This window comes from Dendrobates tinctorius, unplaced genomic scaffold, assembly GCF_039654945.1.
Source record: "Dendrobates tinctorius isolate UK_male_01 unplaced genomic scaffold, ASM3965494v1 ptg000158l, whole genome shotgun sequence".
NCBI lineage: Eukaryota > Metazoa > Chordata > Amphibia > Anura > Dendrobatidae > Dendrobates > Dendrobates tinctorius.
In genome coordinates this window covers 9,732,712-9,759,157 of record NW_027361825.1, presented here as the reverse complement: position 1 = coordinate 9,759,157, position 26,446 = coordinate 9,732,712, and the positions used below count along the sequence as shown (strand labels likewise).

The 26,446-nt window shown below is 40.8% G+C and overlaps 1 protein-coding gene across 1 annotated transcript; it reads left to right on the top strand.

Moving 5' to 3' along the window:
- The first annotated feature begins 7,678 nt into the window (after positions 1-7,678).
- Positions 7,679-23,947, top strand: LOC141051813 (uncharacterized). The gene is made up of 4 exons (XM_073548848.1): positions 7,679-7,774; positions 12,253-20,439; positions 22,391-22,485; positions 22,734-23,947. The coding sequence occupies exons 1-4, from the start codon at positions 7,717-7,719 to the stop codon at positions 22,962-22,964; spliced, it is 8,571 nt and encodes a 2,856-aa protein (XP_073404949.1). The 5' UTR covers positions 7,679-7,716; the 3' UTR covers positions 22,965-23,947.
- Positions 23,948-26,446: the final 2,499 nt, after the last annotated feature.

The window sequence follows — 26,446 nt, the reverse complement described above, 5'->3', positions numbered from 1 at the left end:
TGCCGTCCACACGGAAAGAGATACTTGCTCCCGTGTCTCAGTGGGGTTCAGTAACGTCAGCTGATCCCCTGCTGTGTGGATGGCAGTCTCTCCTGCTGTAAACTCATTCAAAATACAGTAGGCCTCTGCCTACACCCTCCTATTTCCTGGGCTTCAACACAGCCAGTTGTAGTTCGGAAGTGCCGTCCACACGGAAAGAGATACTTGCTCCCGTGTCTCAGTGGGGTTCAGTAACGTCAGCTGATCCCCTGCTGTGTGGATGGCAGTCTCTCCTGCTGTCACCTCATTCAAAATACAGTAGGCCTCTGCCTACACCCTCCTATTTCCTGGGCTTCAACACAGCCAGTTGTAGTTCGGAAGTGCCGTCCACACGGAAAGAGATACTTGCTCCCGTGTCTCAGTGGGGTTCAGTAACGTCAGCTGATCCCCTGCTGTGTGGATGGCAGTCTCTCCTGCTGTAAACTCATTCAAAATACAGTAGGCCTCTGCCTACACCCTCCTATTTCCTGGGCTTCAACACAGCCAGTTGTAGTTCGGAAGTGCCGTCCACACGGAAAGAGATACTTGCTCCCGTGTCTCAGTGGGGTTCAGTAACGTCAGCTGATCCCCTGCTGTGTGGATGGCAGTCTCTCCTGCTGTAAACTCATTCAAAATACAGTAGGCCTCTGCCTACACCCTCCTATTTCCTGGGCTTCAACACAGCCAGTTGTAGTTCGGAAGTGCCGTCCACACGGAAAGAGATACTTGCTCCCGTGTCTCAGTGGGGTTCAGTAACGTCAGCTGATCCCCTGCTGTGTGGATGGCAGTCTCTCCTGCTGTCACCTCATTCAAAATACAGTAGGCCTCTGCCTACACCCTCCTATTTCCTGGGCTTCAACACAGCCAGTTGTAGTTCGGAAGTGCCGTCCACACGGAAAGAGATACTTGCTCCCGTGTCTCAGTGGGGTTCAGTAACGTCAGCTGATCCCCTGCTGTGTGGATGGCAGTCTCTCCTGCTGTAAACTCATTCAAAATACAGTAGGCCTCTGCCTACACCCTCCTATTTCCTGGGCTTCAACACAGCCAGTTGTAGTTCGGAAGTGCCGTCCACACGGAAAGAGATACTTGCTCCCGTGTCTCAGTGGGGTTCAGTAACGTCAGCTGATCCCCTGCTGTGTGGATGGCAGTCTCTCCTGCTGTCACCTCATTCAAAATACAGTAGGCCTCTGCCTACACCCTCCTATTTCCTGGGCTTCAACACAGCCAGTTGTAGTTCGGAAGTGCCGTCCACACGGAAAGAGATACTTGCTCCCGTGTCTCAGTGGGGTTCAGTAATGTCAGCTGATCCCCTGCTGTGTGGATGGCAGTCTCTCCTGCTGTCACCTCATTCAAAATACAGTAGGCCTCTGCCTACACCCTCCTATTTCCTGGGCTTCAACACAGCCAGTTGTAGTTCGGAAGTGCCGTCCACACGGAAAGAGATACTTGCTCCCGTGTCTCAGTGGGGTTCAGTAATGTCAGCTGATCCCCTGCTGTGTGGATGGCAGTCTCTCCTGCTGTCACCTCATTCAAAACACAGTAGGCCTCTGCCTACACCCTCCTATTTCCTGGGCTTCAACACAGCCAGTTGTAGTTCGGAAGTGCCGTCCACACGGAAAGAGATACTTGCTCCCGTGTCTCAGTGGGGTTCAGTAATGTCAGCTGATCCCCTGCTGTGTGGATGGCAAAGTCTCCTGCTGCCTACACAGTCGTACCACTACTGATTTTTAACCGTGCTCCAATTAGGCCTGTGGCTCCACTGTCTCTCGTATTTCCCCTGTCCTCCGACAACCGATCTTAAAATTTCTTCAATGCAGCCTCAGCCTGCTCCGTGCTTGTCCCTGGGCTTCAACACAGCCAGTTGTTGCTCGGAAGTGCCGTCTTCACAGAGTAAAACACTAGCTCCTGTGTTTGTGGGGTTCAGTAACGTCAGCTGTTCCCCTGCTGTTTTGATGGCAATCTGTCCTGCTGCCTCCCAATTGACAGCACATCAGGCCTCAGCCTGCTAAGTGCTTGTCCTGGGCTCCAACATCGCCAGTTGCTGCTCATAACTGACTTTGGCACGGGTACTCCCTCCTGCCCACCTTGGTTCCAGCCCTGCCTGCTGTTTCCGGGAAGTGTCAATGTCAGTTTGCCACCCCAAGTTGCCATGTCGTGTTGCGGTTGGGTTAGCCGAGGCTAGGGTGCCAGCAGTTTAGGTGCTTCCTATGTGAACTGCGGGTTCTGGTAAGAAAGGTTTGTTCCATAGTGCCAGTAGGACAAGCACCCCCTGTAGGACTGTGTGATTCGGTAACTGCGGCCAGCTTGCGGCATGACAACTTTGCTTTTCAGGGGTAACTTCTGATACCCCTCCGGGTTCCAGCACCGTCAGCTGGTTCTCATCAGAGCCTTTGGCCTAGGTGCCTCCATCTCGGTATCCGAGTTCCGGCAACGTCTGCTGGTCCTTGGTAGTGCTTTGTAGCACAGGTACCTCCTGCTTAGTAACCGGGTTCCAGCACCGTCAGCTGGTCCTCGGTTGTGCCATTGGCTCTTATTCCTTCTGCTGCCCCTCCGGGTGCCAGCACTGTCAGCTGGTCCTCGCTATTTCCATTTGCTCTTGCAGCTTATGCTACCCCTCCGGGTTCCAGCACCGTCAGCTGGTTCTCGTCAGAGCCTTTGGCCTAGGTGCCTTCATCTCGGTATCCGAGTTCCGGCAACGTCTGCTGGTCCTTGGTAGTGCTTTGTAGCACAGGTACCTCCTGCTTAGTAACCGGGTTCCAGCACCGTCAGCTGGTCCTCGGTTGTGCCATTGGCTCTTATTCCTTCTGCTGCCCCTCCGGGTGCCAGCACTGTCAGCTGGTCCTTGCTATTTCCATTTGCTCTTGCAGCTTATGCTACCCCTCCGGGTTCCAGCACCGTCAGCTGGTTCTCGTCAGAGCCTTTGGCCTAGGTGCCTCCATTTCGGTATCCGAGTTCCGGCAACGTCTGCTGGTCCTTGGTAGTGCTTTGTAGCACAGGTACCTCCTGCTTAGTAACCGGGTTCCAGCACCGTCAGCTGGTCCTCGGTTGTGCCATTGGCTCTTATTCCTTCTGCTGCCCCTCCGGGTGCCAGCACTGTCAGCTGGTCCTCGCTATTTCCATTTGCTCTTGCAGCTTATGCTACCCCTCCGGGTTCCAGCACCGTCAGCTGGTTCTCGTCAGAGCCTTTGGCCTAGGTGCCTCCATCTCGGTATCCGAGTTCCGGCAACGTCTGCTGGTCCTTGGTAGTGCTTTGTAGCACAGGTACCTCCTGCTTAGTAACCGGGTTCCAGCACCGTCAGCTGGTCCTCGGTTGTGCCATTGGCTCTTATTCCTTCTGCTGCCCCTCCGGGTGCCAGCACTGTCAGCTGGTCCTCGCTATTTCCATTTGCTCTTGCAGCTTATGCTACCCCTCCGGGTTCCAGCACCGTCAGCTGGTTCTCGTCAGAGCCTTTGGCCTAGGTGCCTCCATCTCGGTATCCGAGTTCCGGCAACGTCTGCTGGTCCTTGGTAGTGCTTTGTAGCACAGGTACCTCCTGCTTAGTAACCGGGTTCCAGCACCGTCAGCTGGTCCTCGGTAGTGCCATTGGCTCTTGTTCCTTCTGCTGCCCCTCCGGGTGCCAGTACCGTCAGCTGGTTCAAGAGGACAAAGAACAGGAAGACAACCACCAAGATGCAGAACAACAAGAGAGAGAAGACAAAGAAGCATAAAAAAAACAAAGCAGAAGAACATTAAGCATAAGACTAATACTCTGAGCAAATGATATTATCTTATTTATAAGCAGAAGAAGACTAAGCAGTGTATGGGGGTGAGTCCGTTCCTCCTCGTGGTGCCCCTGGAAAAGGCCTGCTGCTGCAGGCCAAACTGAACGCGGACAAATCCTGTTGTAAATCTTTTGTGACAGGCAGAACGGAAGGTGTAAACTTCTAACTTTTCTAGATAACAACTACAGGAATGCCTGACACAAACAAGAATATGATGAAGAAGAATAGGAAGAAGATGAAGAAGCTGAATATGTAGAATAATAATTGTTGAATAAGAAGAATATGAAGAATGTAAGAAAAGGAAGAAGAAGAAGAAGAAGAAGAAGAATGTAAAAAAAGGAAGTAGAAGAAGAAGAAGAAGAATGTAAAAAAAGGAATAAGAAGAAGAATGTAAAAAAAGGAAGTAGAAGAAGAAGAAGAAGAATGTAAAAAAAGGAAGTAGAAGAAGAAGAAGAAGAATGTAAAAAAAGGAAGTAGAAGAAGAAGAATGTAAAAAAAGGAAGTAGAAGAAGAAGAAGAAGAAAGAAGAAAGAAGAAGAAGACATACATGTCTGGCAAAATATAAATGAGGCTAACATAGTCAATATCTTTGTAACTCCTAACATCTTTAAAAAAAAAGTGTAATTCCTGCTATTCCATTTGATTGGGCTAAACCTCTATGGCTTTAATGTCTCCTCCACCTCCCACAATACATTCTACATTATTCTTAGTTGTTTTTCTTCATGTAGAATTAACCTACAAGGAAAGAAAGGTTTTTTTTTAATTCCGATATTTTGGCCCCATTGACTTGCATTGGTTCCCGGTATCGGAATCGGCGATACCGATACTTTTTTTTAAGATCGGCCGATCCATTCCGATCCGATATTTTCAAGTATCGGTTGGTATCGCTCAACTCTAATCAACACATTCACATCAGGCAAGGTGAATTGTATCTAACAATACCATTCATCTTCTGTACATGTTACAATGGCTGTACAGTAACGCGTTAACATTGTAATTCAAAGGACCCTTTTCCCTTCAAATGGTTTTAATTCTTTCCTTCTTAATATATTTCATGGGACGGAGTGAGGGCAACACAGGGGAGGACCGACATGCGACGGTTTGTAGGAAGAACAAAGTGGAAGTGGAAATTGGGTGGTTAGTTCGGCAGCTTAGAAGGAGCGGTATCTAAAATATGAAGATTGTCTAGATGGAGACCTTTTTTTCTGACCTCTTTCTTTTGATTTGAGTTTTTTCAGAATGAACATAATTTACTAGTTTTCTAGTCTTGCTTTATAAAATGGTGATGCTTCAGATGCCTCATCTATCTACAAAATGCAATAAATCCTGATCAAGCATCATACAATATGTGATCAAAATTCTGTCCATAAAAACTACCAAAAAAGTCCCTGCTATGTCATTCTATTGATTGAAAAAAAAAGGAATGGGTCTTAAAATTTGGAGACAAGCCAATTTCTTTTGCAACTTTGTAAAAAATTTGTTTGACTTTTCAAAAATAAAGAAAACAAAAAGCAAAAAACACAAATATCCTGAACTAAAAAGTAAAAAATATACTGCAAATAATGCATAAAGGTAGTAATAGTAATAATAAGGGTATTTAGTAAACATAATTTTGATCAAAATAATGTACAAGCCATCCCGCCACATCACGGCAACCCTTGTGGGACAGTCCCTACTCTAGTATTTAAAACCTTTTCACTTGCCAAGTGACGTGAATGTTAATAAGGATCGAGCGGCTGAACCACTAGTAACAGCTTAGGCCAGACTGGATGGCTTTCCCAGCTCAGAAAAAGGGCGGTCACACCCATATATGCACTGAATGCACAATGAAATGAATAAAAAACAAATCTGAACTGAGAAAGTAAGTTAATGTGTATGCACAATGTAAATGCATATTAACACATGACCATTAAGCAGAGAAAACAAAAAGCAAAAAACACAAATATCCTGAACTAAAAAGCAAAAAATATACTGCAAATAATGCATAAAGGTAGTAATAATAATAATAAGGTCTTTAGTAAACATAATTTTGATCAAAATAATGTACAAGCCATCCCGCCACGTCACGGCAATCCTTGTGGGACAGTCCCTACTCTAGTATTTAAAACCTTTTCACTTGCCAAGTGACGTGAATGTGAATAAGGATCGAGCGGCTGAACCACTAGTAACAGCTTAGGCCAGACTGGATGGCTTTCCCAGCTCAGAAAAAGGGCGGTCACACCCATATATGCACTGAATGCACAATGAAATGAATAAAAAACAAGTCTGAACTGAGAAAGTAAGTTAATGTGTATGCACAATGTAAACGCATATTAACACATGACTATTAACCAGAGAAAACAAAAAGCAAAAAACACAAATATCCTGAACTAAAAAGTAAAAAATATACTGCAAATAATGCATAAAGGTAGTAATAATAATAATAAGGGTATTTAGTAAACATAATTTTGATCAAAATAATGTACAAGCCATCCCGCCACGTCACGGCAACCCTTGTGGGACAGTCCCTACTCTAGTATTTAAAACCTTTTCACTTGCCAAGTGACGCGAATGTGAATAAGGATCGAGCGGCTATTACTACCTTTATGCATTATTTGCAGTATATTTTTTACTTTTTAGTTCAGGATATTTGTGTTTTTTGCTTTTTGTTTTCTCTGGTTAATGGTCATGTGTTAATATGCGTTTATATTGTGCATACACATTAACTTACTTTCTCAGTTCAGATTTGTTTTTTATTCATTTCATTGTGCATTCAGTGCATATATGGGTGTGACCGCCCTCTTTCTAAGCTGGGAAAGCCATCCAGTCTGGCCTAAGCTGTTACTAGTGGTTCAGCCGCTCAATCCTTATTCAAATTCACGTCACTTGGCAAGTGAAAAGGTTTTAAATACTAGAGTAGGGACTGTCCCACAAGGGTTGCCGTGACGTGGCGGGATGGCTTGTACATTATTTTGATCAAAATTATGTTTACTAAATACCCTTATTATTATTATTACTACCTTTATGCATTATTTGCTGTATATTTTTTACTTTTTAGTTCAGGATATTTGTGTTTTTTGCTTTTTGTTTTCTCTGGTTAATGGTCATGTGTTAATATGCGTTTACATTGTGCATACACATTAACTTACTTTCTCAGTTCAGATTTGTTTTTTATTTTTTTATTTTTTTTTAAATAAAGAAAGCTCTAAAAGTTTGGTATCATCATAATCGTACTAAGCCCAAAAGTACAAGATCAGAATTTTTTTTAATTTTCATTAATTCATTGCTCTTGCATCTTATTCTTGTTGTTTGGTACATTATATGGTAAAATTATCATTGATAATGAGTAGTTGACGGAAATACGAATAGGTTATGGCTCTTGGAAGCAGTGGAAGAAAAAAAAATACAAAAACAATTTATCTGGTGGGAAGAGGTTAGCCATACTGATGCAATGCTTCATTTTCCCTATGGGGTGCTGTAAAGAAATTGAGCATTGCCAAGTTTCCCTACTGATCACAACTGGTCACAGAAGTAGGCACATGATGCCATTTTAATACAAATGAATTATCCAAAGTACACAACCCCTTTTAAAAGACTCTGTCAAAAAGTAAATTTTACATAATGTCCTTATGAAACTCATTGTTACCAAACTTTTCAGATGAGAGAAGGCCTGAAACATTCCATTGTGATCAGGTTAATGAGTCACACACGTAGAGGATTAATGTAAGCTGTATGGAAATCAGAATCACTTAGATAATTTCCTTGACACTTGAATTAATTTTCAATTTCCAAACGTGATAAGGGTTGTCCAGGTGAGAGATTTTTGTAACATGAAACATCAGACTTTGTGAAAGTCTATCATCACGTCACAAATGCTATATAAAGTATTTCCTAGTTCAAAAATTTGGCACACTGCTTATCTACATCTTCAAGACACAGGACTAAATTATAGGCACCATGGGGACTGTTGGTGGATCCAAAGCACTTTTTCTCTTATTTATGATGCTTCTGAATGGTGAGGGTAAAATGTTGTAAACCCATGTTACAATTTTCTTATCATTGTGCTTTATTGACCAAATCTGAGCTAAAGTAATTATACTGTATATTTTACAGTTAAGCAAAATGATATATTCTGGTATGGTGAGCAGTTGGTCATCTTAATCTGAAAAAATGTCTTCTTTTGGCAGCCAGATGAGGGCAACCTTCACATTTTCATCCTGCAATTGATGACTGCCCTGGTCCAACTGCCATGAAGTACCAGACTGGATGTTGGACAACGGCAGCATAAATTATTATGCTATCAGTTAATTACAATTCTTTAATACAGCTTGGATTAAGTGATAATTAATAGCAGATCTTAATCGGCTTCTAATGTTTCTAATGTTTTCGGCGAAAAAGTATTGGGCTATTGCAATATGTTATATCAGTATCTCCATAGGACTGTAGTAAAACCTACAGTGTACAAAAGTTGTAATATATTGTAGTCAATGTTTATTGGCTTTGAGAGGTTTAGGTCTGGTTTCAAGACCTCCTCTGACCATTCCAAGGAACAGGTAGAAAAGCTCAGCTTATCGTTGAGCATGAGCAGAATCTACCTCATCAAACTAAAGTCTATGGGTCTGTACATAACTATAGTTTCTCTGGTAGGACTAGTTGAATAATTATTTTTTGTCCTTTGAGCAAACAGTTGGGGGTCTCAGGAATTGTCCCCCCCATCAATGAAATCAACTCATTGGTGTCTACAACATATGATAACTTTCAAGTTAAGGTACTGTCACACTAAGCGATATCACTAGCGATATCGCTATAACTTGTGATGTTATAGCGATATTGCTAGCGATATCGCTGTGTCTGATACTTACCAATGACCTGCTCCCGCCCTGGTTATCGCTGATCGCGCGAGAACGTTCAGGACTGTTTCTCGTCGTCAGCTTCCTGCGGCGCTTCCTGTGGAGAGACGAGTGACGCGTGGACAAGGGCGGGAGGGCGCAGGATCGCCTACTGTGACAGGTAAGTAGCAACCCCCGTCCCCAGCGATGTCGCTGGTGAGATCTGCCTGTGTGGCAGCTCACTAGCGACCATTTAGCGATGTACCAGCGATCCTGACCGCGTCATATCGCTGGTCGGGATCGTTGGTACATCGCTAAGCGTGACAGTACCTTTAACCTACAATTTAACTCAATTAGTTCTGTATGTGAAACATTTAAACATCACACTTACAGTAGCTCTGATTCATCAGCGTAAAATAAAAAAATAACTATTATCTGTCACAAGAATACTTGTCCAAACTAAGGCATATTTCAGACCAGATGCTCCTCATAATTATTATGGGGATTTTATAGGATGCATAGCTTGAAGACGATCTTGAGAATTTGTTTAAGATAAGATGACCCCCCCATGATGATGTAAGAACCTGCTGCATATAGTATAGAGTATAGCTAGAGTTGGCTTTCAGGTCAGTATGGGTGATAACAAACAATTACTACTTTTATAAGCTATGCCTAAAGTTGTCTGGGTCATTAAATTTGCCTCAATTATGGGAAAATTAACCTTTGATTTTACAAATTGGGATAATATTGTGCCATCCCGGCTAATAAAAGTTAGAAATTATTTTTGTAATTTCCAAATTCTTAATTTTACCCTCAAACCAATGGCAATACCACCCATTTAAAGGGAACCTGTTAGGCTCCATAAGGTCCTTAAACTTCCACTAGTATCATACTAAGCTCTAGCCCTATGCCTTAATCAAATGTGTGGGGTAAAAAAAAATGATGAAGCTACTATAAGAGGGGCAAAAACACTTTTTGTTTAACCCATAAAAATATGCTAATTAGACAGGACTGGTCAATGCCCCCTGGATTAGTCCAAGTATTAGGTGCTATAATCACACCCATTCAACTAGTTAAACTGACTGGATCTTTATATACATTTGCAAAAGCCTGCAACATCCTGCTATGATTGGACAAAGTGAAGAAGATGTCACTCATGCTGAATGGGCATGATTATGGTACTTGAGGAAGAGGAATAGAGGCCCCACCAGGTTACTAACAAATTAGCATATCAGCGATGAAACAATAGAATTTTTGTATCTCCAAATTTTGCCTCAAACTTGATTGAAATGCAAGGATAGGGTTGTGTATGGTACTCATGGCAATTTCGGTACTTGGTGTCTAAGAGGATTAAGTCTGAACCTCTGCAAAATGGGATTTAAACGTATGCACCAATTAGGCCATTTACTTTAATGGTGTTGATGGCATCACCGTATGCACTGGTGTGCATCATTTTTGGCTGTATATGTCTACTGGAGGTACTCAGAGGTAGAAGACTGCATCTCAGTGTCAGCTTCTAGTAGGCATTTACTATAAAAAATGCTGCACAGCAGAGCACACATTAACCGTTGGCACCATTATAGTCAATGGCCCCATTGGTACATATGCACAAATCCCATTTTGCTGACGTAAGCCCCCACCAGACTAACGAACATGGGACAAAACAGTGTGAACGTACCCTTAGGAAATCTTACAAGTTACTTTTAAGGTAGTCACAGAAGAAGCAATATCTATTTGCTATTGCCGCTGTCCTCTGATTGTCTGCGTGGGTTTTTATATTCATCAAGCTGTTGACAAAAACCTCTTCCACCACTTATTTTGGGGAAAACAAAAATAATTGATTGGTAAAAACTAACTTGTTGTGTTGTCTCTAAGAACAATGTTATTAGTGAAACACACTGTAGAGCAATCAGAATATAGATAAGATCCAACCATGGTATCTAAGAATTTTAGCTCCCTTTCATCCTATAAAATACAATTATATTCTATCCTTACAGTCTATCAGGTATAAGATTGTAAATTTTGTAAGATTGCACATGATATAAACTATAAACAGAAGAGGTAAACAGCATATTACCACCAAGAAAGATTATAATAAGGAATCAGAATCCAGGTCCTAACTGGCATTTCTAGATTCCTGAGGATTCTTCATAAATTCCAAAGGATTATCATATTAAAGGGAACCTGTCACCAGAAAACTTGCTATTCATCTACAGATATGGGTTAATCTGCAGGTTTATAATGTTATTAACCTGCCACATAGCCAAATGCTGCCAAGAAAAAGTAAACTTTATTCTCCAATGGGAGCGTCCGGGTTTCAGTCACGGGGGTGGAACTGGTTAGTAACCAAGTCAACAGCCCTGAGTGATACCTGCTCTGCTTTGGGGCCGGCTGTCAGTCAGGGTCGTGGCTACAACCACCACTCTGCCTTCTCAGAGCCGCCCCTGTGTATGTCCCAGTTGAGCAGATGTATAGTTCCTAAATATTATACTATTTTTTAATGGAACCTGAAAATATACTAGCACTAGATCTGATTCCTTGCTTTGGGCCAGAAATGCCAAAAGCAAAAAAATAGCTTGTTTGATTCCTATGAATGTACTGCATACCATGTTTAAGAGATGTGGGAATCTAGGAAACTTTGATTAGCTGGTATTAGCAATGAGCAAATCTGCCACAACTTGAAATGAAAAGGATATTACATGGTTAAAGTCTGTGGTTCTGTAAGTTATAGATCATTAGGCATGTAGAATGAGATGAGGATGAGGTTTTATTTCCAACGTGTTTCAAACTTGGACTGGCTTTTTTTATCACAACAAAAAGCACAAAGGATTTTGTCTTCATAAGGAAGACAACTTTGAAACACGTTGGAAATAAAACATCATCCTCATCTCATCCTATATCACTGATGATCCATTACTTCCAGCAGTGCAGCTTTTAACCATGTAATATCCACTTTCTTCAAAATCTGCAGAAGGTTTACCCTCCATCACACGGAGGGTACAAGAGTTGCGCCTACAAAACCCATCAAGATGAATACACCATCTTGTGCTTGTTCAATATATTTTAGGTACTGCCTTATGTACACTTTTCTGTCCTGTCTCTAGCACTACTTCAAAATTTTTATTAAGCATTTCTCTCAAATTTGGCCTGCAAAATTATTTTGCATTGAATTTAATCAATGAAAATTGAATGTACATTATCATGATAATAGTCTCTCCACAAAAAAAATATCTGGCCATAATGTGTCCCACCAAGTAGCCCTGCTGTTGTATTCTCCACTCTGGGCTCCTGTGAAGTCTTCAATGAATGGCCATATTTGACATCTTCCAGCACCTGGCATCTTTGGCATATCCTGATTTGAATAAGCCATAACATTATTATTCTGCATCATGTATATCATGCTTTCCTAGCCTAGTCAGTGCAGGAAATATCAAAGGTGGCAGAAGATGCTGAAGATAGTCAATTTGAGACTATATCAGTGACCAGACCAAAGAAGACAGGTGAGAGACGGTTAAGTAATACATTTTTTTTATTTATTCATTCATTTTATTTACTCTTTCCAAGCCCTTTCAAGTTCAGAAAAGTGCCGACCGGAACACTAGTATACTGCTAACTTTGTATGGTCAAATCGTAAAATATTTACATTTTCCAATTAATTCTGTAGAGCCAGTATCTACTCAAGACACAACTACTGGTGAAGTTCCAGCTTTAACACAAACTTCTACAGAAGCCAAAACTTCTACTGTACTACCAACTACTACTTTAGAGCCAACAACTACTGAAGCCTCAACAACTACTATTGCACCAACTACTACTGAAGCAACAACTATTACTGAAACATCAACTACCAGTGAAGTTCCAACTACTACTGAAGCTCCAATTTTAACTGTAGATCCAACTACTACTGAAGTCACAACTCCTACTGAAGCATCAAGTACAACTGTGCCACCAACTACTACTACTGAAGCCCCAACCTCTACAATTGCATCACCTACTACTACTGCACTATCAAATACTGAAGCACCAAATACCACTGAAGCACTAACTACTATTGAAGCTACAACTGTGGAGCCAACTACTACTGAAGTCACAACTACTACTGAAGCACCAATTACAACTGCACCACAAATTACTACTGACACCCAAACTACCACAGAAGCCTCAACGACTACCATTTTGACAACAATTACTACTGAAACCCAAACTAGTATCAGTGCGCCAACTATTACTGAAGCCCCAACTACCACTACCATTGCACCTACTACTACTGAAGCATCAACTACTACTGAAATGCAAACAACCCTGGAAGCATTTACTACCGCTGAGACTCCATCTACAACTGTATTGCCAATTACATCTGTAGAGCCAACTACTACAGAAGTCATAACTACCAATGAGGCACCAAGTACAACTGCATCACCAACTACTACTAAAGCCCCAACCACTACCATTGTATCTCCTACTACTAAAGCACTAACAGCTACTGAAGCATCAACTACCAGTGAAGCACCAACTACTGCTAAAGCTCCAAATACAACTGCACCACCAACTACTACTGATGCCCAAACTACTACAGAAGCCTCAATGACTACCAATTTGACAATTGCTACTGAAACCCAAACTAGTACCAGTGTGCCAACTGCTACTGAAGACCCAACCACCACTACCATTGCACCTTCTACTATTGAAGCATCAACTACTACTGAAACGCAAACAACACTGGAAGCATCAACTACCATTGAAGCTCCAACTACAACTGTATTGCCAATTACATCTGTAGAGCCAACTACTACAGAACCCATAAATGTCACTGAAGCACCAACTACAACTGCATCACCAACTATTACTGAAGCCCCAACCACTACCATTGTATCACCTACTACTAAAGCACTAACAACTACTAAAGTATCAACTACCACTGAAGAACCAACTACTATTGAAGCTCCAACTACAACTGTGGAGACATTTATTACTGAAGTAACAACTACTACTGAAGCACCAAATACAGCTGCAACACCAATTATTACTGAAGCCCAAACTATGACAGAAGCCTCAACTACTACCATTTTGCCAACAACTACTACTGAATCCAAAATTAGTACCATTGCACCAACTACTACTGATTATACAACTACTACTGAAGCACCAACTACAACTGCACCACCAACTACTACTGATGCCCAAACTACTACAGAAGCCTCAATGACTGCCATTTTGACAACAATTACTACTGAAACCCAAACTAGCAACATTGCGCCAACTACTACTGAAGCACGAACTACCACTACTATTGCACCTACTACTACCGAAGCATCAACTACTACTGAAATCCAAACAACCCTGGAAGAATCAACTACCACTGAAGCTCCAACTACAACTGTATTGCCAATTACATCTGTAGAGCCAATTACTACAGAAGTCTTAACTACCACTCAAGCACCAAGTACAACTGCATCACCAAATACTACTGAAGTCCCAACCACTACCATTGTATCACCTACTACTAAAGCACTAACAACTACTGAAATATCAACTACCACTGAAGCACCCACTACTATTGAAGCTCCAACTACAACTGTGGAGCCAATTACTACTGAAGTCACAACTACTACTGAAGCACCAAACACAACTGCACCACCAATTACTACTGAAGCCCAAACTAGGACAGAAGCCTCAACTACTACCATTTTGTCATCAACTACTACTGAATCCCTAACTAGTACCATTGAATCAACTACTACTAATTTCACAACTGCTACTGAAGCACCAACTGCAACTGTACTACCAACTACTACTGACTCCCAAACTACCACAGAAGCCTCAACGACTACCATTTTGACAACAATTACTACTGGAACACAAACTAGTACCATTTTGTCAACTACTACTGAAGCACCAACTATAACTGTATTGCCAATTACATCTGTAGAGCCAATTACTACAGAAGTCATAACTACCACTCAAGCACCAAGTACAACTGCATCACCAACTACTACTGAAGCCCCAACCACTACCATTGTATCACCTACTACTAAAGCACTAACAACTACTGAAGTATCAACTACCACTGAAGCACCAACTACTATTAAAGCTCCAACTACTACTGTGGAGCCAATTACTATTGAAGTCACAACCAATACTGAAGCACCAAATACAACTGTACCACCAATTACTACTGAAGCCCAAACTACGACAGAAGCCTTAACTACTAACATTTTGCCAACAAATACTTCTGAAACCCAAACTAGTACCATTGCACCAACTAATACTGAAGTCCCTACTACCACCATCATTGCACCTACTTCTACTGAAACACTAGCTACTAATGAAGTACGAACAATCCCTGAAGGATCAACTACCACTGAAGCTTCAACTACAACTGAATTGCCAACTACTTCTGTAGAGCCATCTACTACTTATGTCACAACTATTACTGTAGAGCCAACTACAACTGTACCACCAATTACTAGTAAAATGACAACCACTACCATTGCATCACCTACTACTAAAACACTACTAACCACAGAAGGACCAACTACCACTGAAGCACCAACTACTACTGAAGCCCAAACTACTACAGAAGCCTCAACTACTACTTTATTGCCAATAACTGCTACTGAAACCCAAACTACTACCATTGTGCCAACTACTACTAAAGCCCCAACTACCACTACAATTGCATCTTCTACTACTGAAGCACAAACACCTTTGGAAGCATCAAATAATACTGAAGCTCAATCTACAACTGTATTGCCAACTACTACAGCAGTTACAACTACCAAAGAAGCATCAACTACAACTGCACCACCAACTACCACTGAAACCACAACCACTACCATTGCATCATCTACTACTAAAGCACTACCAAGTACTGAAAAACCAACTATTACTGAATCACAAACTACTATTGAAGTTCCAACTACAATTTTAGATCCAAGTACTGTTGAAGCACCAACTACAACTTCACCACCAACTACTACTGAAGCCCAAACTAATACAGAAGCCTCAACTACTGTCTTTGTTCCAACAACTATTAATGAAATCCAAACTAGTACCATTGCACCAACTACTATGGAAGCCCCGACTATCACTACCATTACACCCACTACTACTGAAACACTAACAAACCCAGAAGCATCAACTACAACTGAACCCCCAACTACAACTGCATTTCCAGCTACTACTGTAGATTCAACTATTACTGATGTCACAGCTGTTACTGTAGAGACAGGTATTACAAAAGTCACAGCGTCTACTGAAGCACCAACTACAACTGCAACACTAACTACTACTGAAGCTCAAACTGCAACAGAAATCTCAACTACTATCATTGTGTCTACAACTTCTCTCGGAAGCCAAAATAGTACCATTGCACCAACTACTGCTGAAGCTCCAACATTTACCACTACAGCAACTACTACTGAAGCTCCAACTACAATTGTATTGACAACTACAACTGTAGAGCCAACTACTACTGAACTCATAACTACTACTGAAGCACCAACTACAATTGCTCCACTAACTACTACTAAAGCCTCAACCACTACCATTGCATCAGTTACTACTAAAGTACTAACAACTACTAAAGCACCAACTACCACTGCAGCACCAACTACTACTGAAGCTACAACAATAACTGCAGAGCCAACTTCTACTGACATCACGATTGCTACTGAAGTACCAGCTACAACTGCACCTCCAACTACTTCTAAAGCACAAAACACTGAAGAAACAGCAACTAGTACCATTGTGCCAGCAAGTCCAACAGAAACCAAAACTTCTAGCATTGCACCAACTACCACTGAAGCACCAACTAGTACTGAAGCATCAACAACTACCACCACTGCACCTACTACTACTGAATCACCAACTACTACTGAAGCACCAATTACCACAGAAGGACCAACTACCACAGAAGCTCCCACTACAACTCTATTGCTATTTACAAGTGTAGATCCAAGTACTACTGAAGTCACAATTACTACAGAAGCCTCACCTACTGCCCTTGTGCCAACAACTACTGAAACCCAAACTATTACCATTGCACCAACTACTACTGAAGCCCCAGCTACTACTGAAGCTCCAACTATCACTACCATTGCACCTAGTACTACTAAAGCACCAACTACGCTTGAAGCTCCAACTACAACTGTATTGTCAACTACTACTGTAGAGCCAGCTACTATTGAAGCTCAAACTACAACTATAGAGACAACTATTACTGAAGTTACAAGAACTGAAGCATCAACTACAACTGCACTACCAAATACTACTAAAGCCTCAACTACTACCATCGTGCCAAAAACTACTGCTGAAACCCAAAGTAGTGCCATTGCACCAACTACTACTGAAGTCCCAACTACCACTACCATTGCACCTACTAGTAATAAAGCCAAAGCAACCCCTGAAGCATCAACTACAACTGAAGCTCCAAGTACAACAGTATTGCCAATTTTAACTGTAGAGCCAACTACTACTGAAGTCACAACTATTACTCTAGAACCATCAACTATAGAGGTCAAAACTACTACTGAAGTACCAACTTCGACTGCATCACAAACTACAACTGAAGCCCAAACTACTACACAAACTTCAACTACTACCATTTTGTCATCAACACCTACTGAAACCCAAACTATCACCATTACATCAACTATTATCGTGGCCCCAACTGCTACTGATGCACCAATTACCACTGAAGCACCAACTACTACTGAAGCTCTAACTACACCAGTAAAGGCAACTATCACTGAAGCTCTAATTACAACTGTAGAGCCAACTACTTTTGAAGTGACTTCTACTGAAACACTAACTGCAACTGAAGCCCAAACTACTACTGATGTCTCAACTACTTCCATTGCACCATCAACTACTATTGAAACCCAAACTAGTAGCATTGCACCAGCTACTACTGAAGCCCCAACTACTACTGAAGACTCAACTACCACTACCATTTCACCTACTACTACTGAAGCAAAAACAACCCCTGAAGCATCAACTACCACTGAATCTACAAGTACAAATGTATTGTCAACTGTAACTGTAGAGCTAACTACTAATGAAGTCACAACTATTACTCTAGAGCCATCTACTATAGAGGTCAAAACTACTACTGAAGCACCAACTTTGACTGCACCACAAGCTACAACTGAATTCCAAACTACTACTGACACCTCAACTACTACCATTGCACCATCTACTGAAACCCAAATTAGTAGCATTGCACCAACTACTACTGAATCCCCAACTACTACTAAAACTCCAACTACCACTATCATTGCACCTACTACTGAAGCACAAACAACTCTTGAAGCACCAACTACTACTGAAACTCCAATTACAACTGTACTACCAATTACTACTGTAGAGGCAACTACTATTGATGCTCCAACTACAACTGTGGAGCCAACTACTACTGAAGTCATAACTACTAGTGAAGCACTAACTACAACTGCAAGACCAACTACTACTGAAGCCCAAACTACCACTACCATTGCACTAAGTACTACTGAAGCCACAACTACTACTGATGCCCCAACTACCACTACCATTGCACCTACTACTATTGAAGCACGAACTGCTACTGAAGTACTAACAACCACTGAAGCACCAAATACCACTGAAGCTCCAATTACAACTGTATTGCTAACTACTACTGTAGAGGCAACTACTGCTAAAGCTCTTACTTCAACTGTAGCGCCAACTACTACTGACGTGACAAGTAGTACTGGAGTACCAACTACAACTGCACCACCAGCTACTACTGAATCCCAAACTACCACTACCATTGCACCAAGTACTACTGATACCCCAACTACTACCAAAGCCCCAACCACCACTACTATTGCACCAAGTACTACTGAAGAAGGAACAACCGCTAAAACATCAACTGACACAGACCCTCCAACTACTACTGTATTGCCAACTATCACTTTAGAGCAAACTACTACTGAAGTCACAACTGCTACTCTACAGCCAACTATTATCTCAACTGCTATCCTTGTGCCAAAAACTACTACTGAAACTCAAACTACCATTGCACAGAAAACCACTGACACACCAACTACTACAGAAACACCAACTATGAGTGGACCAACTACTAATGAAGCCTCAATTAGTACTATTGTGCCTACAACTACAGAAACCCAAATTAGTACCATTGCACCAACTACTACTGAAGCTTCAACTACCACTACAATTGCACGTACTAGTACTGAGGCACCAATTACTACTGAAGCACAAACAACCCAGGAAGCATCAACTACCACTGACATTCCAACTATAACTGTATTGCCAACTACTACAGTAGAGCCAACTTCTAGTGAAGTTATAACTATTATTGTAGAACCAATTATTACTGGTGTCACAACTTCTAATGAAGCATCATCTACAACTGCACCACCAATTACTGCTAAAACTGCTATAATTGCACCAAGTACTACTATAGAGCCAACCATTTCTGAAATCCCAACTACTTCTAAAGCAATAACAACAACTGCACCACCAACTACTACTGAAGCCCCAACTGCTACCATTGCACCAACTGCTACTGAGGCACCAGTTACTACTGAAGCCCCAACTGCTACCATTGCACCAACTACTACTGAAGCCCCAACTGCTACCCTTGCACCAAATACTACTGAAGGATCAACTACTATTGAAGTTCCAACTACCATTGTAGGTCTAACTACTACTCAAGTCACAACTACTGAAACACTAACTACACCTACATCACCAATCACTACTGAAGCCACAACCATTACTGAGATTTTAACTACTACTTTAGCGCTAACTACTACAGAAGCCTCAACTACTCCTATTGCACCAACTACTACTAAAGCACCAATGACTACCAAAGTCCCAATTACAAGTGTATTGGCAACTACTATTGAAGTCCCTACTACAACTGCACCACCAACTACTACTGAAGTCCCAACTACTGCTGATATCCAAATTAATACCATTACATCAACTACCACTGAAGCACCAACAACTACTTTAGCGCAAACTACTAAAGAAGCCTCAACTACAACCATTGTGCCAACAACAAATACTGAAACCCAATCTACTACCATTGCACTAAGCACCACTGAAACACCAACTACCACTTTAGTCCAAACTAGTACTGTAGATCCAACTACTGCAAAAACCCCAGCTAGTACTGTAGTGCCAACTACTATTGGGGATCCAACTACAACTGTATTGCCAACTATTACTATAAAGTCCACTACCACTGAAGTCCCAGCTTCTACTGAAGCATCAACTGCTAGTGTAGAGCCAACTACAATTTTGTCTCCTTCTACAGTTGCAGCTTTAGTTACTACATCAGCACTAACTACTACTTCAGCACTATCTACTACTTCATCTACAACCACTGCTCCAGTTCCAACTACTACTGCAGTACCAATTACTACTTCAACTCCAACAATTTCAGTTTTATCTAAAGCATCAACTCTAGCGCCAACTGTTACTCCAACTCCTACTACTACTGCAGCTTTGACCACTACACAGGCTCCAACAATAACTGCAGTGCTGACATCTTCTATAGCTCCAGCTACTTCAGAACTGACTTCTACTCCAGCATCATCTACTCATGCAGCGACAACTTCCAATCCAGCATCAACTGTAGCTCCATCACCAACATCTACTGTAGCAACTATTGCTATTGAAGCAACAACTACTACTGTGGCATCAACAACAACTACTGGAACAACAACTTCAGCAGTTTCTCCAACAACTTCAACCTCTGAGGTACAACGCATGACTACAGCTACTGCTACAGCTCCTACTACAGCTGCAGTTGCTTCAGATAGTCCCGTTACTGCTCCAGAACAAAATACAACCACCAACAGTAAGTATGAAACAGGTTGTGGCATCATTTTTTATTTTTATATTTAAATTTTAATTTGCCATGCGATTCTCGTACGACTTCTACGGCTATTTGATTCTGCCCTATGTCTGACAAAACAAGTCTGATTCTGCCCTATGTCTGATACACCTAACAGTTGGATGGTGTATCCTGTTGAACATGACGACCCTTCTGTTCTGTCCTCTTTTATTATACAGCAAAAAAACTGCTGGAGAGATCAGCGCAAATAGGGTTTTATCCAATGGAGAGTTAGAGCATACACTCAGATTGTACTAACCTGATATAAGCTTTTAGTAAAGCTTATAGAGATATCAACTGCAGCAGATCCATGGGTCAGCAGGTCACCATAGTACAATTAAATGAAGGAATTATTATGGATATGGTTCGCGCTTTTGAATAAATGTAGGTCCAGGGATGTGTTTCACAAAAAGGATGGTGGTTTAATCAACGCGTTTCGAAGTCTAAATGACTTCTTCATCAGGAAAATACCACATGTGTAATTCCTTCATTTTTCTATTTTATTATAGGCAGTCAAGAGTCACACTAGGGTACTTGTGACCAATAAAGAACACTTATTCTGTTGTCCAACATTTCATTTACATAGAACCATTTACACCATTCTATTTTCCTGACACCTTAATCTTATATATGGTGCTGTTACACATTAACCTTCATTACTGCACTATCACAAAATTCCTGCACACTTTTTTCAGTGCTTTATGGCTTTCTCCCACTATATTTACAGCTAAGCTGTGAGCTGTGACGTTCCCTCACTTTTCAGATTCATTGCAAAATGTCTGCTGCTTTTCCTGCTTCTTTTCATAATATTTTTCCTGTTTGGCTGTGCTATAGCTTGTGATGTGATAACTAGAAGACTTTATGGAGAAGCCTTCCATTTTAGACAATTCACCTGAAGCAAATTGCATATTTTTTGAGCTTTCTGGGTTGAAAGAATGTTTAAAAATTTGTCTCAAATCATTGTCATCATCCTTAATACACATAGTACCTAACTGTATGGCATACACATACACATGCATACTTCCAAAAAACATACACACCTATACCCATATTATGGAAATGTACACAATGCACATAGAAATTACACACCTACAATAGATATCTATACTGCTCAAAGAAATAAATTGAACACAAACAGCCTGTTGCAAATATAATAGTGTTCCCTTTATTTTTTTGAACAGTATACTATATATACATTGCATAAAATTTCACACATACAGTAGACACACATTAGTAGAAATTACACACATAATACATTTATTTATACAGCAACATATCCGCAAAACACACATTCGTGCACACATAAAATACAAATTACTCATATACTGTATATATCTATACATAGATTCTTTCTGATGACTTTCCTCTGTGAATTCAGAAAAGAGAGGGAGGAGAAAAAAAGAGGATCTCCAGATACTTTCATTCTATGACCCCCATTTCTACCTATCCACTCCTGCAACAAGCATCCATGCTGCTTCCATCCTAGGACATAACATTATTAAGGTCTAAAATGTTATCAACCAAAGACCTGGTGGTAAATGTTCAGCTCCAAATTCACCACCAAATATTGTTCTCTTTTGTAGGATCTAAACTTACGGTCCCCAGATAGGCTCCGCATATCTAGAGGTGCCGGTCAACCCTGCAAATTGAGTGTCCTTTATCTTGGCACTAGAGATGAATGACCAGCTGTGCCTGATTACCCAATTTGCTTAGTAGTTTCTTTACTTTACGAAGAATTAGTGCAAATGGAACCACACAAAATGATATAGTCATCGCTAATGGGCAGCAGAATTGGATATTTCTCTTTTTTCCTAATTTTGGGCACATAATAATAGACTTTTCATATAAATCTTCTGGTAGTAGTTATTTGATACCAACCTTTATAGTATAGTTATATGTCTGTTCTTATTTATAGGTCCTGTTGGTGAACGCCTTCCATTTTGGGGAGTAATTCTAATATCAGGTGGTGTTGCACTTGGCGCTATTTTGGCAGTAGTTGCAATATCTTTTGTGAGTATCAGTCATAAAGTATTGTATCTTAAATAAAATGGATATTATACAATTAGTAACTTTACTATATCTGCATTCTGGAAGCCTGCTTACTTCATATGTCTGGGAAAGCTTGTTAGTCCCGTAAATGACAAAAGTCATCATCATCCATATTAATAGGAATTTTCCTTATAGTTCAAAGAAATTTTTGATAATGACATTGCAATGTGAAAAAAAGTTGGTAATCAGAAATTTTGCTTTTGTTGCAGGTCTTTTCTTTATTTAGTTTTGGAAGTTTTGGCACATACACCCTTCCAACTGTTGCACCTACTGCTGTCAGTGTTTTGCCGACTACCACAGTCTCTATGCCAGCCCCAACATATCCAATATACCATACTCATAGTAACTTTATGAGCAATAGCTCTGAGGTACCTCGTTTTAATCGACCGGAATTGCCACGCCTACCACCAAGACAACCACCTCGTCAACCACTCCGTTAACCAACTTTTTAAACAAATCAAACATACTGCACTTTGTAAACCAGAGAGATAACAATTCGGCTGCAAAGATGAGAGAACAGTCATCCTAGTTTCTACATTGCCTACACTTGGTTCACCTATTATGAAAAAAATCCTTTCACTTTGACTGACTATTGCTGTCTTTTATGACTTGAGATGATGCACTCAGTATTATTTTTATTCAATTTTCTTCGACCAAACAACTTGACCAGAGCGTTCACTGTAAATCAGAGCCTCATCTAAACAAATCACGTTATTAACCATGAAGATATCTATTAAGACAACCATGTCAGCGATGACCAAGCCAACTGCTTTGGTGACCATCTGGACAACCATTTTCCCAACCTCCTGTGCAATTACTACACCGCCACATGCAAGATTGACTCAATAGGCAATTTTCCTTATCTCAAACCCCTTGTCCCAAGTATTATTGACTTGTCAGCATAAATATTTGATTATAGAAGTTGTTTACAAAGTACTAGTCAAATGCGGCCAATAATAGCCAAGAAAGTAAGTGAAGAGTAGAAATCGTCGAACATGTAGCTTTTCGCTCTAGCATAGTCTACAGCTTGGCTGTCTCCATAGTTTACACTGTTGATAATGGAGGAAGCAGCAGAAAAGTTGGCCTTTTTGATATTTTTTTCTTCCCCTGCATGTCTACCATTGGTAGGTTGGACCAAAACTTATTAAACATTGATAACTAATTCTGTGAATACGCCATGAGTTTCTAAAACTTTTTTTTATTTTAATCTATTGTTTTGTAATATGGTTCCAGCAGGGCTGGAGGACATTCTACGCATTTGAAATTCATGTTTGATAAAGTCTTTTATTTTTGCATTACCGTAACTGTAAAAGATATGGAATTTTTTGCTTTTGAACATGATCTCTGTATTTATTTATATATATGAAGGATGTAATATTGTAAGTACATGAAATAAACTTTATTTAAATGTTTTTATTTTAAACCAAGGTATTTACATAATTTTCTTAAAAACTGGTTATTTACCGATACATTGTGTTGCACCTCGTGAGGAGGGAAGAGGAAGACATGCTTCGTACCTCAGTTTTGAGCCAGAGTATTGCTTTAGGACAGGAATGCTCAACCTTTTTTAGTCCATGGGTCATACTATTAGATAGAATCAATTCAAAGACCATGCTTATATTTTAAGTGAGTTCCTTAAATGGCCAGGTTTTTCATTAATCATTTACCATCAAATTCCCCCTAAATGTATTATTCTGACTAGTCCAAGTGAGGCCAATCACTAATTTCAATGACAAGAGGGTACAAAAATGTATGAAACGCTGGTGTTAATGAATTTGATCAGGGATGCTGTTCTGCCGCTGCCTGTTGTTCCAAGAGAACGACTGGAATTTCCTGTGCAGTGGACCACTAAGAATTCACCTGCCTAAGCCTGAGGTCCATGCGAAACCTGGATGACCATGTATTTTTAAATGATGCAAGCAAGCTCCTGGACTTGATATTCTTGTAACTGACACATTGATTTCTATCATCTTTTTTATGTCACTTTCTGCTCCTAACATGGTGTCAGGGTTCGATTCATGCTTTGATCACTTACAACCATCATGTCAGTGTCGAAATTAACTACTAGTGTACAGGTGAATACTATTGTGGCACCAACTAATACAGAAGCCCAAACTACTGCTGTGCTAAGTACACAGAAGCATCAACTGTAGCATAATAGTCACTTAAAAACTACCCTAAAAAATGACAACAAAATAATGATTAAACATTTGATTAATAAATGATAGCAGAAGAAAAACTGCAGAATAAGACCCCCTGGAGAAAACATATTTATTGACTTAATGCTTACTACTACTAATTAATTAACTTCTACTGAATTCTCAATTACTAAAGCAGAACCAGCTACTACTTTTCAGCCAACAACTACTGTTTGAACAGATCATTCTGACTTATGTATCTAAACTAGGTGGAGGCCCGATGCTATTGCATTGGGAGGGCGGTAATGTCACAATGGGGGAAGGCTTTGTGGTGTCTCATTTGCCCGTTGTTGTCTTCGATGTTGTGCCTTTGCTGCTTTCCTTGATATTTGCGTTGAAATTTGCTTTTGAAAGGGGTTTTCCCACGAACGAAAATTCATTTTAAAAATTGTCTGTGTCTGACCATGTACAGAACATACCACAGCTCCTGGGCAGGGGAGGAAGTAAAAGACAATACTGACATTACAGCATGCGATCGCAAGGATACATTTTGTAAGGTAAAATATTCAGTGAAATATTTTACCTTATGAGTGTAGGAGTACAGCAACTACACTTTAAAAATATTTGAATGAAGCCTTCCAGTTGATGTCCTTTAGGGGTCTATGGATGACCAACCTTATTATTTTTTCCTGGCTTTTCACTTTGCACTATGAGTGTAGGAGTACGAGAACTACGCTTTGTTCACAATATTTGAATGAGGCAATACAGTTGTTGCCTTCACGGATGTATCGATGACCTTGCTTGCAATTTTTGGCAGGATTTTCACTTGGTGCATTGCCTTTATGAGTCTAGGAGATCAATACATGACAATGTCAACAGAATGTGTATGAGACCCTCTTTTATGTCTAATACAGGGTGTGTCTGAGTTCCTCTGCGTCCCTAATTTTTCACACAGTTTTTGCTTCCTTCAAAAATTACACTGCCATTTCCTATTTCTTAATAAATAACTCAATTTTGGTTTAATTAAATTATAATTTTTTAAGCCTTTTTAAATTTTGCCTTATATGCAAGTCATTATACAGGAAAAAATGTTTCTTAACTTTTTTTCCCGTAAAATGCAATTTCTCGTCGATTTGGAAAATTTTATCGTCGCTCCTTAAATTGGAGTAAAAGTGTGACCCCATTGTTCTCAGCAGTGATGTGCACACGATCAGTAAACGCTGTGGGTTTGAGCTGTGTACTTGTGCAGCATCCAACCCGCAGCGTCCAGATGTAAGAGCATTTCAAGAAATCCCATGCCCACTATGCGTGCATAGACGGACGTGGATCACCCGCGGAGATGCACATGTGGTGTGTCTCTCCAGACCGCAGCATGTCTATTTATCTTGTGGAGACGTGAGCCTCTGCAAGATAAATTTCACCTGTACAATCTATTGGATGTTGTAAATACACACGGTTCAGTAAACACGTGCGGATTCACCTGCGTTCAATAGCAGGCAGCAATTTGGACGCAGCAGACATGTGCTGCATCTAAAGAGCTGCCAATACCTGATTGTGGGCACATATCCTTAGAATTGTGCAAAAATATTTGTACTGCTCTGTCCTGGTGTCCAGCATGATCCTCTGTGGCCGCCAGATCAGTGCAGTCGTCATCTCTGCACCCGGCATCCTCAGCCTGGCTGCTTCTGGAGTTTTCTAGATCAGTGATGCCATAACCATAGTAAATACTAGAGACACCCAGGATGCCAGTTCGAGGATGTCAGCTGTAGAAGTGACGTTTACCA

Excerpts from the sequence above, each read along its gene's own strand:
- LOC141051813 (XM_073548848.1), top strand. The coding sequence starts at position 7,717 with ATGGGGACTGTTGGTGGATCCAAAGCACTTTTTCTCTTATTTATGATG. Across the intron at positions 7,775-12,252 it reads ATTTATGATGCTTCTGAATG|AGCCAGTATCTACTCAAGAC; the intron begins GTGAGGGTAAAA and ends TTAATTCTGTAG. Across the intron at positions 22,486-22,733 it reads CAGTAGTTGCAATATCTTTT|GTCTTTTCTTTATTTAGTTT; the intron begins GTGAGTATCAGT and ends CTTTTGTTGCAG.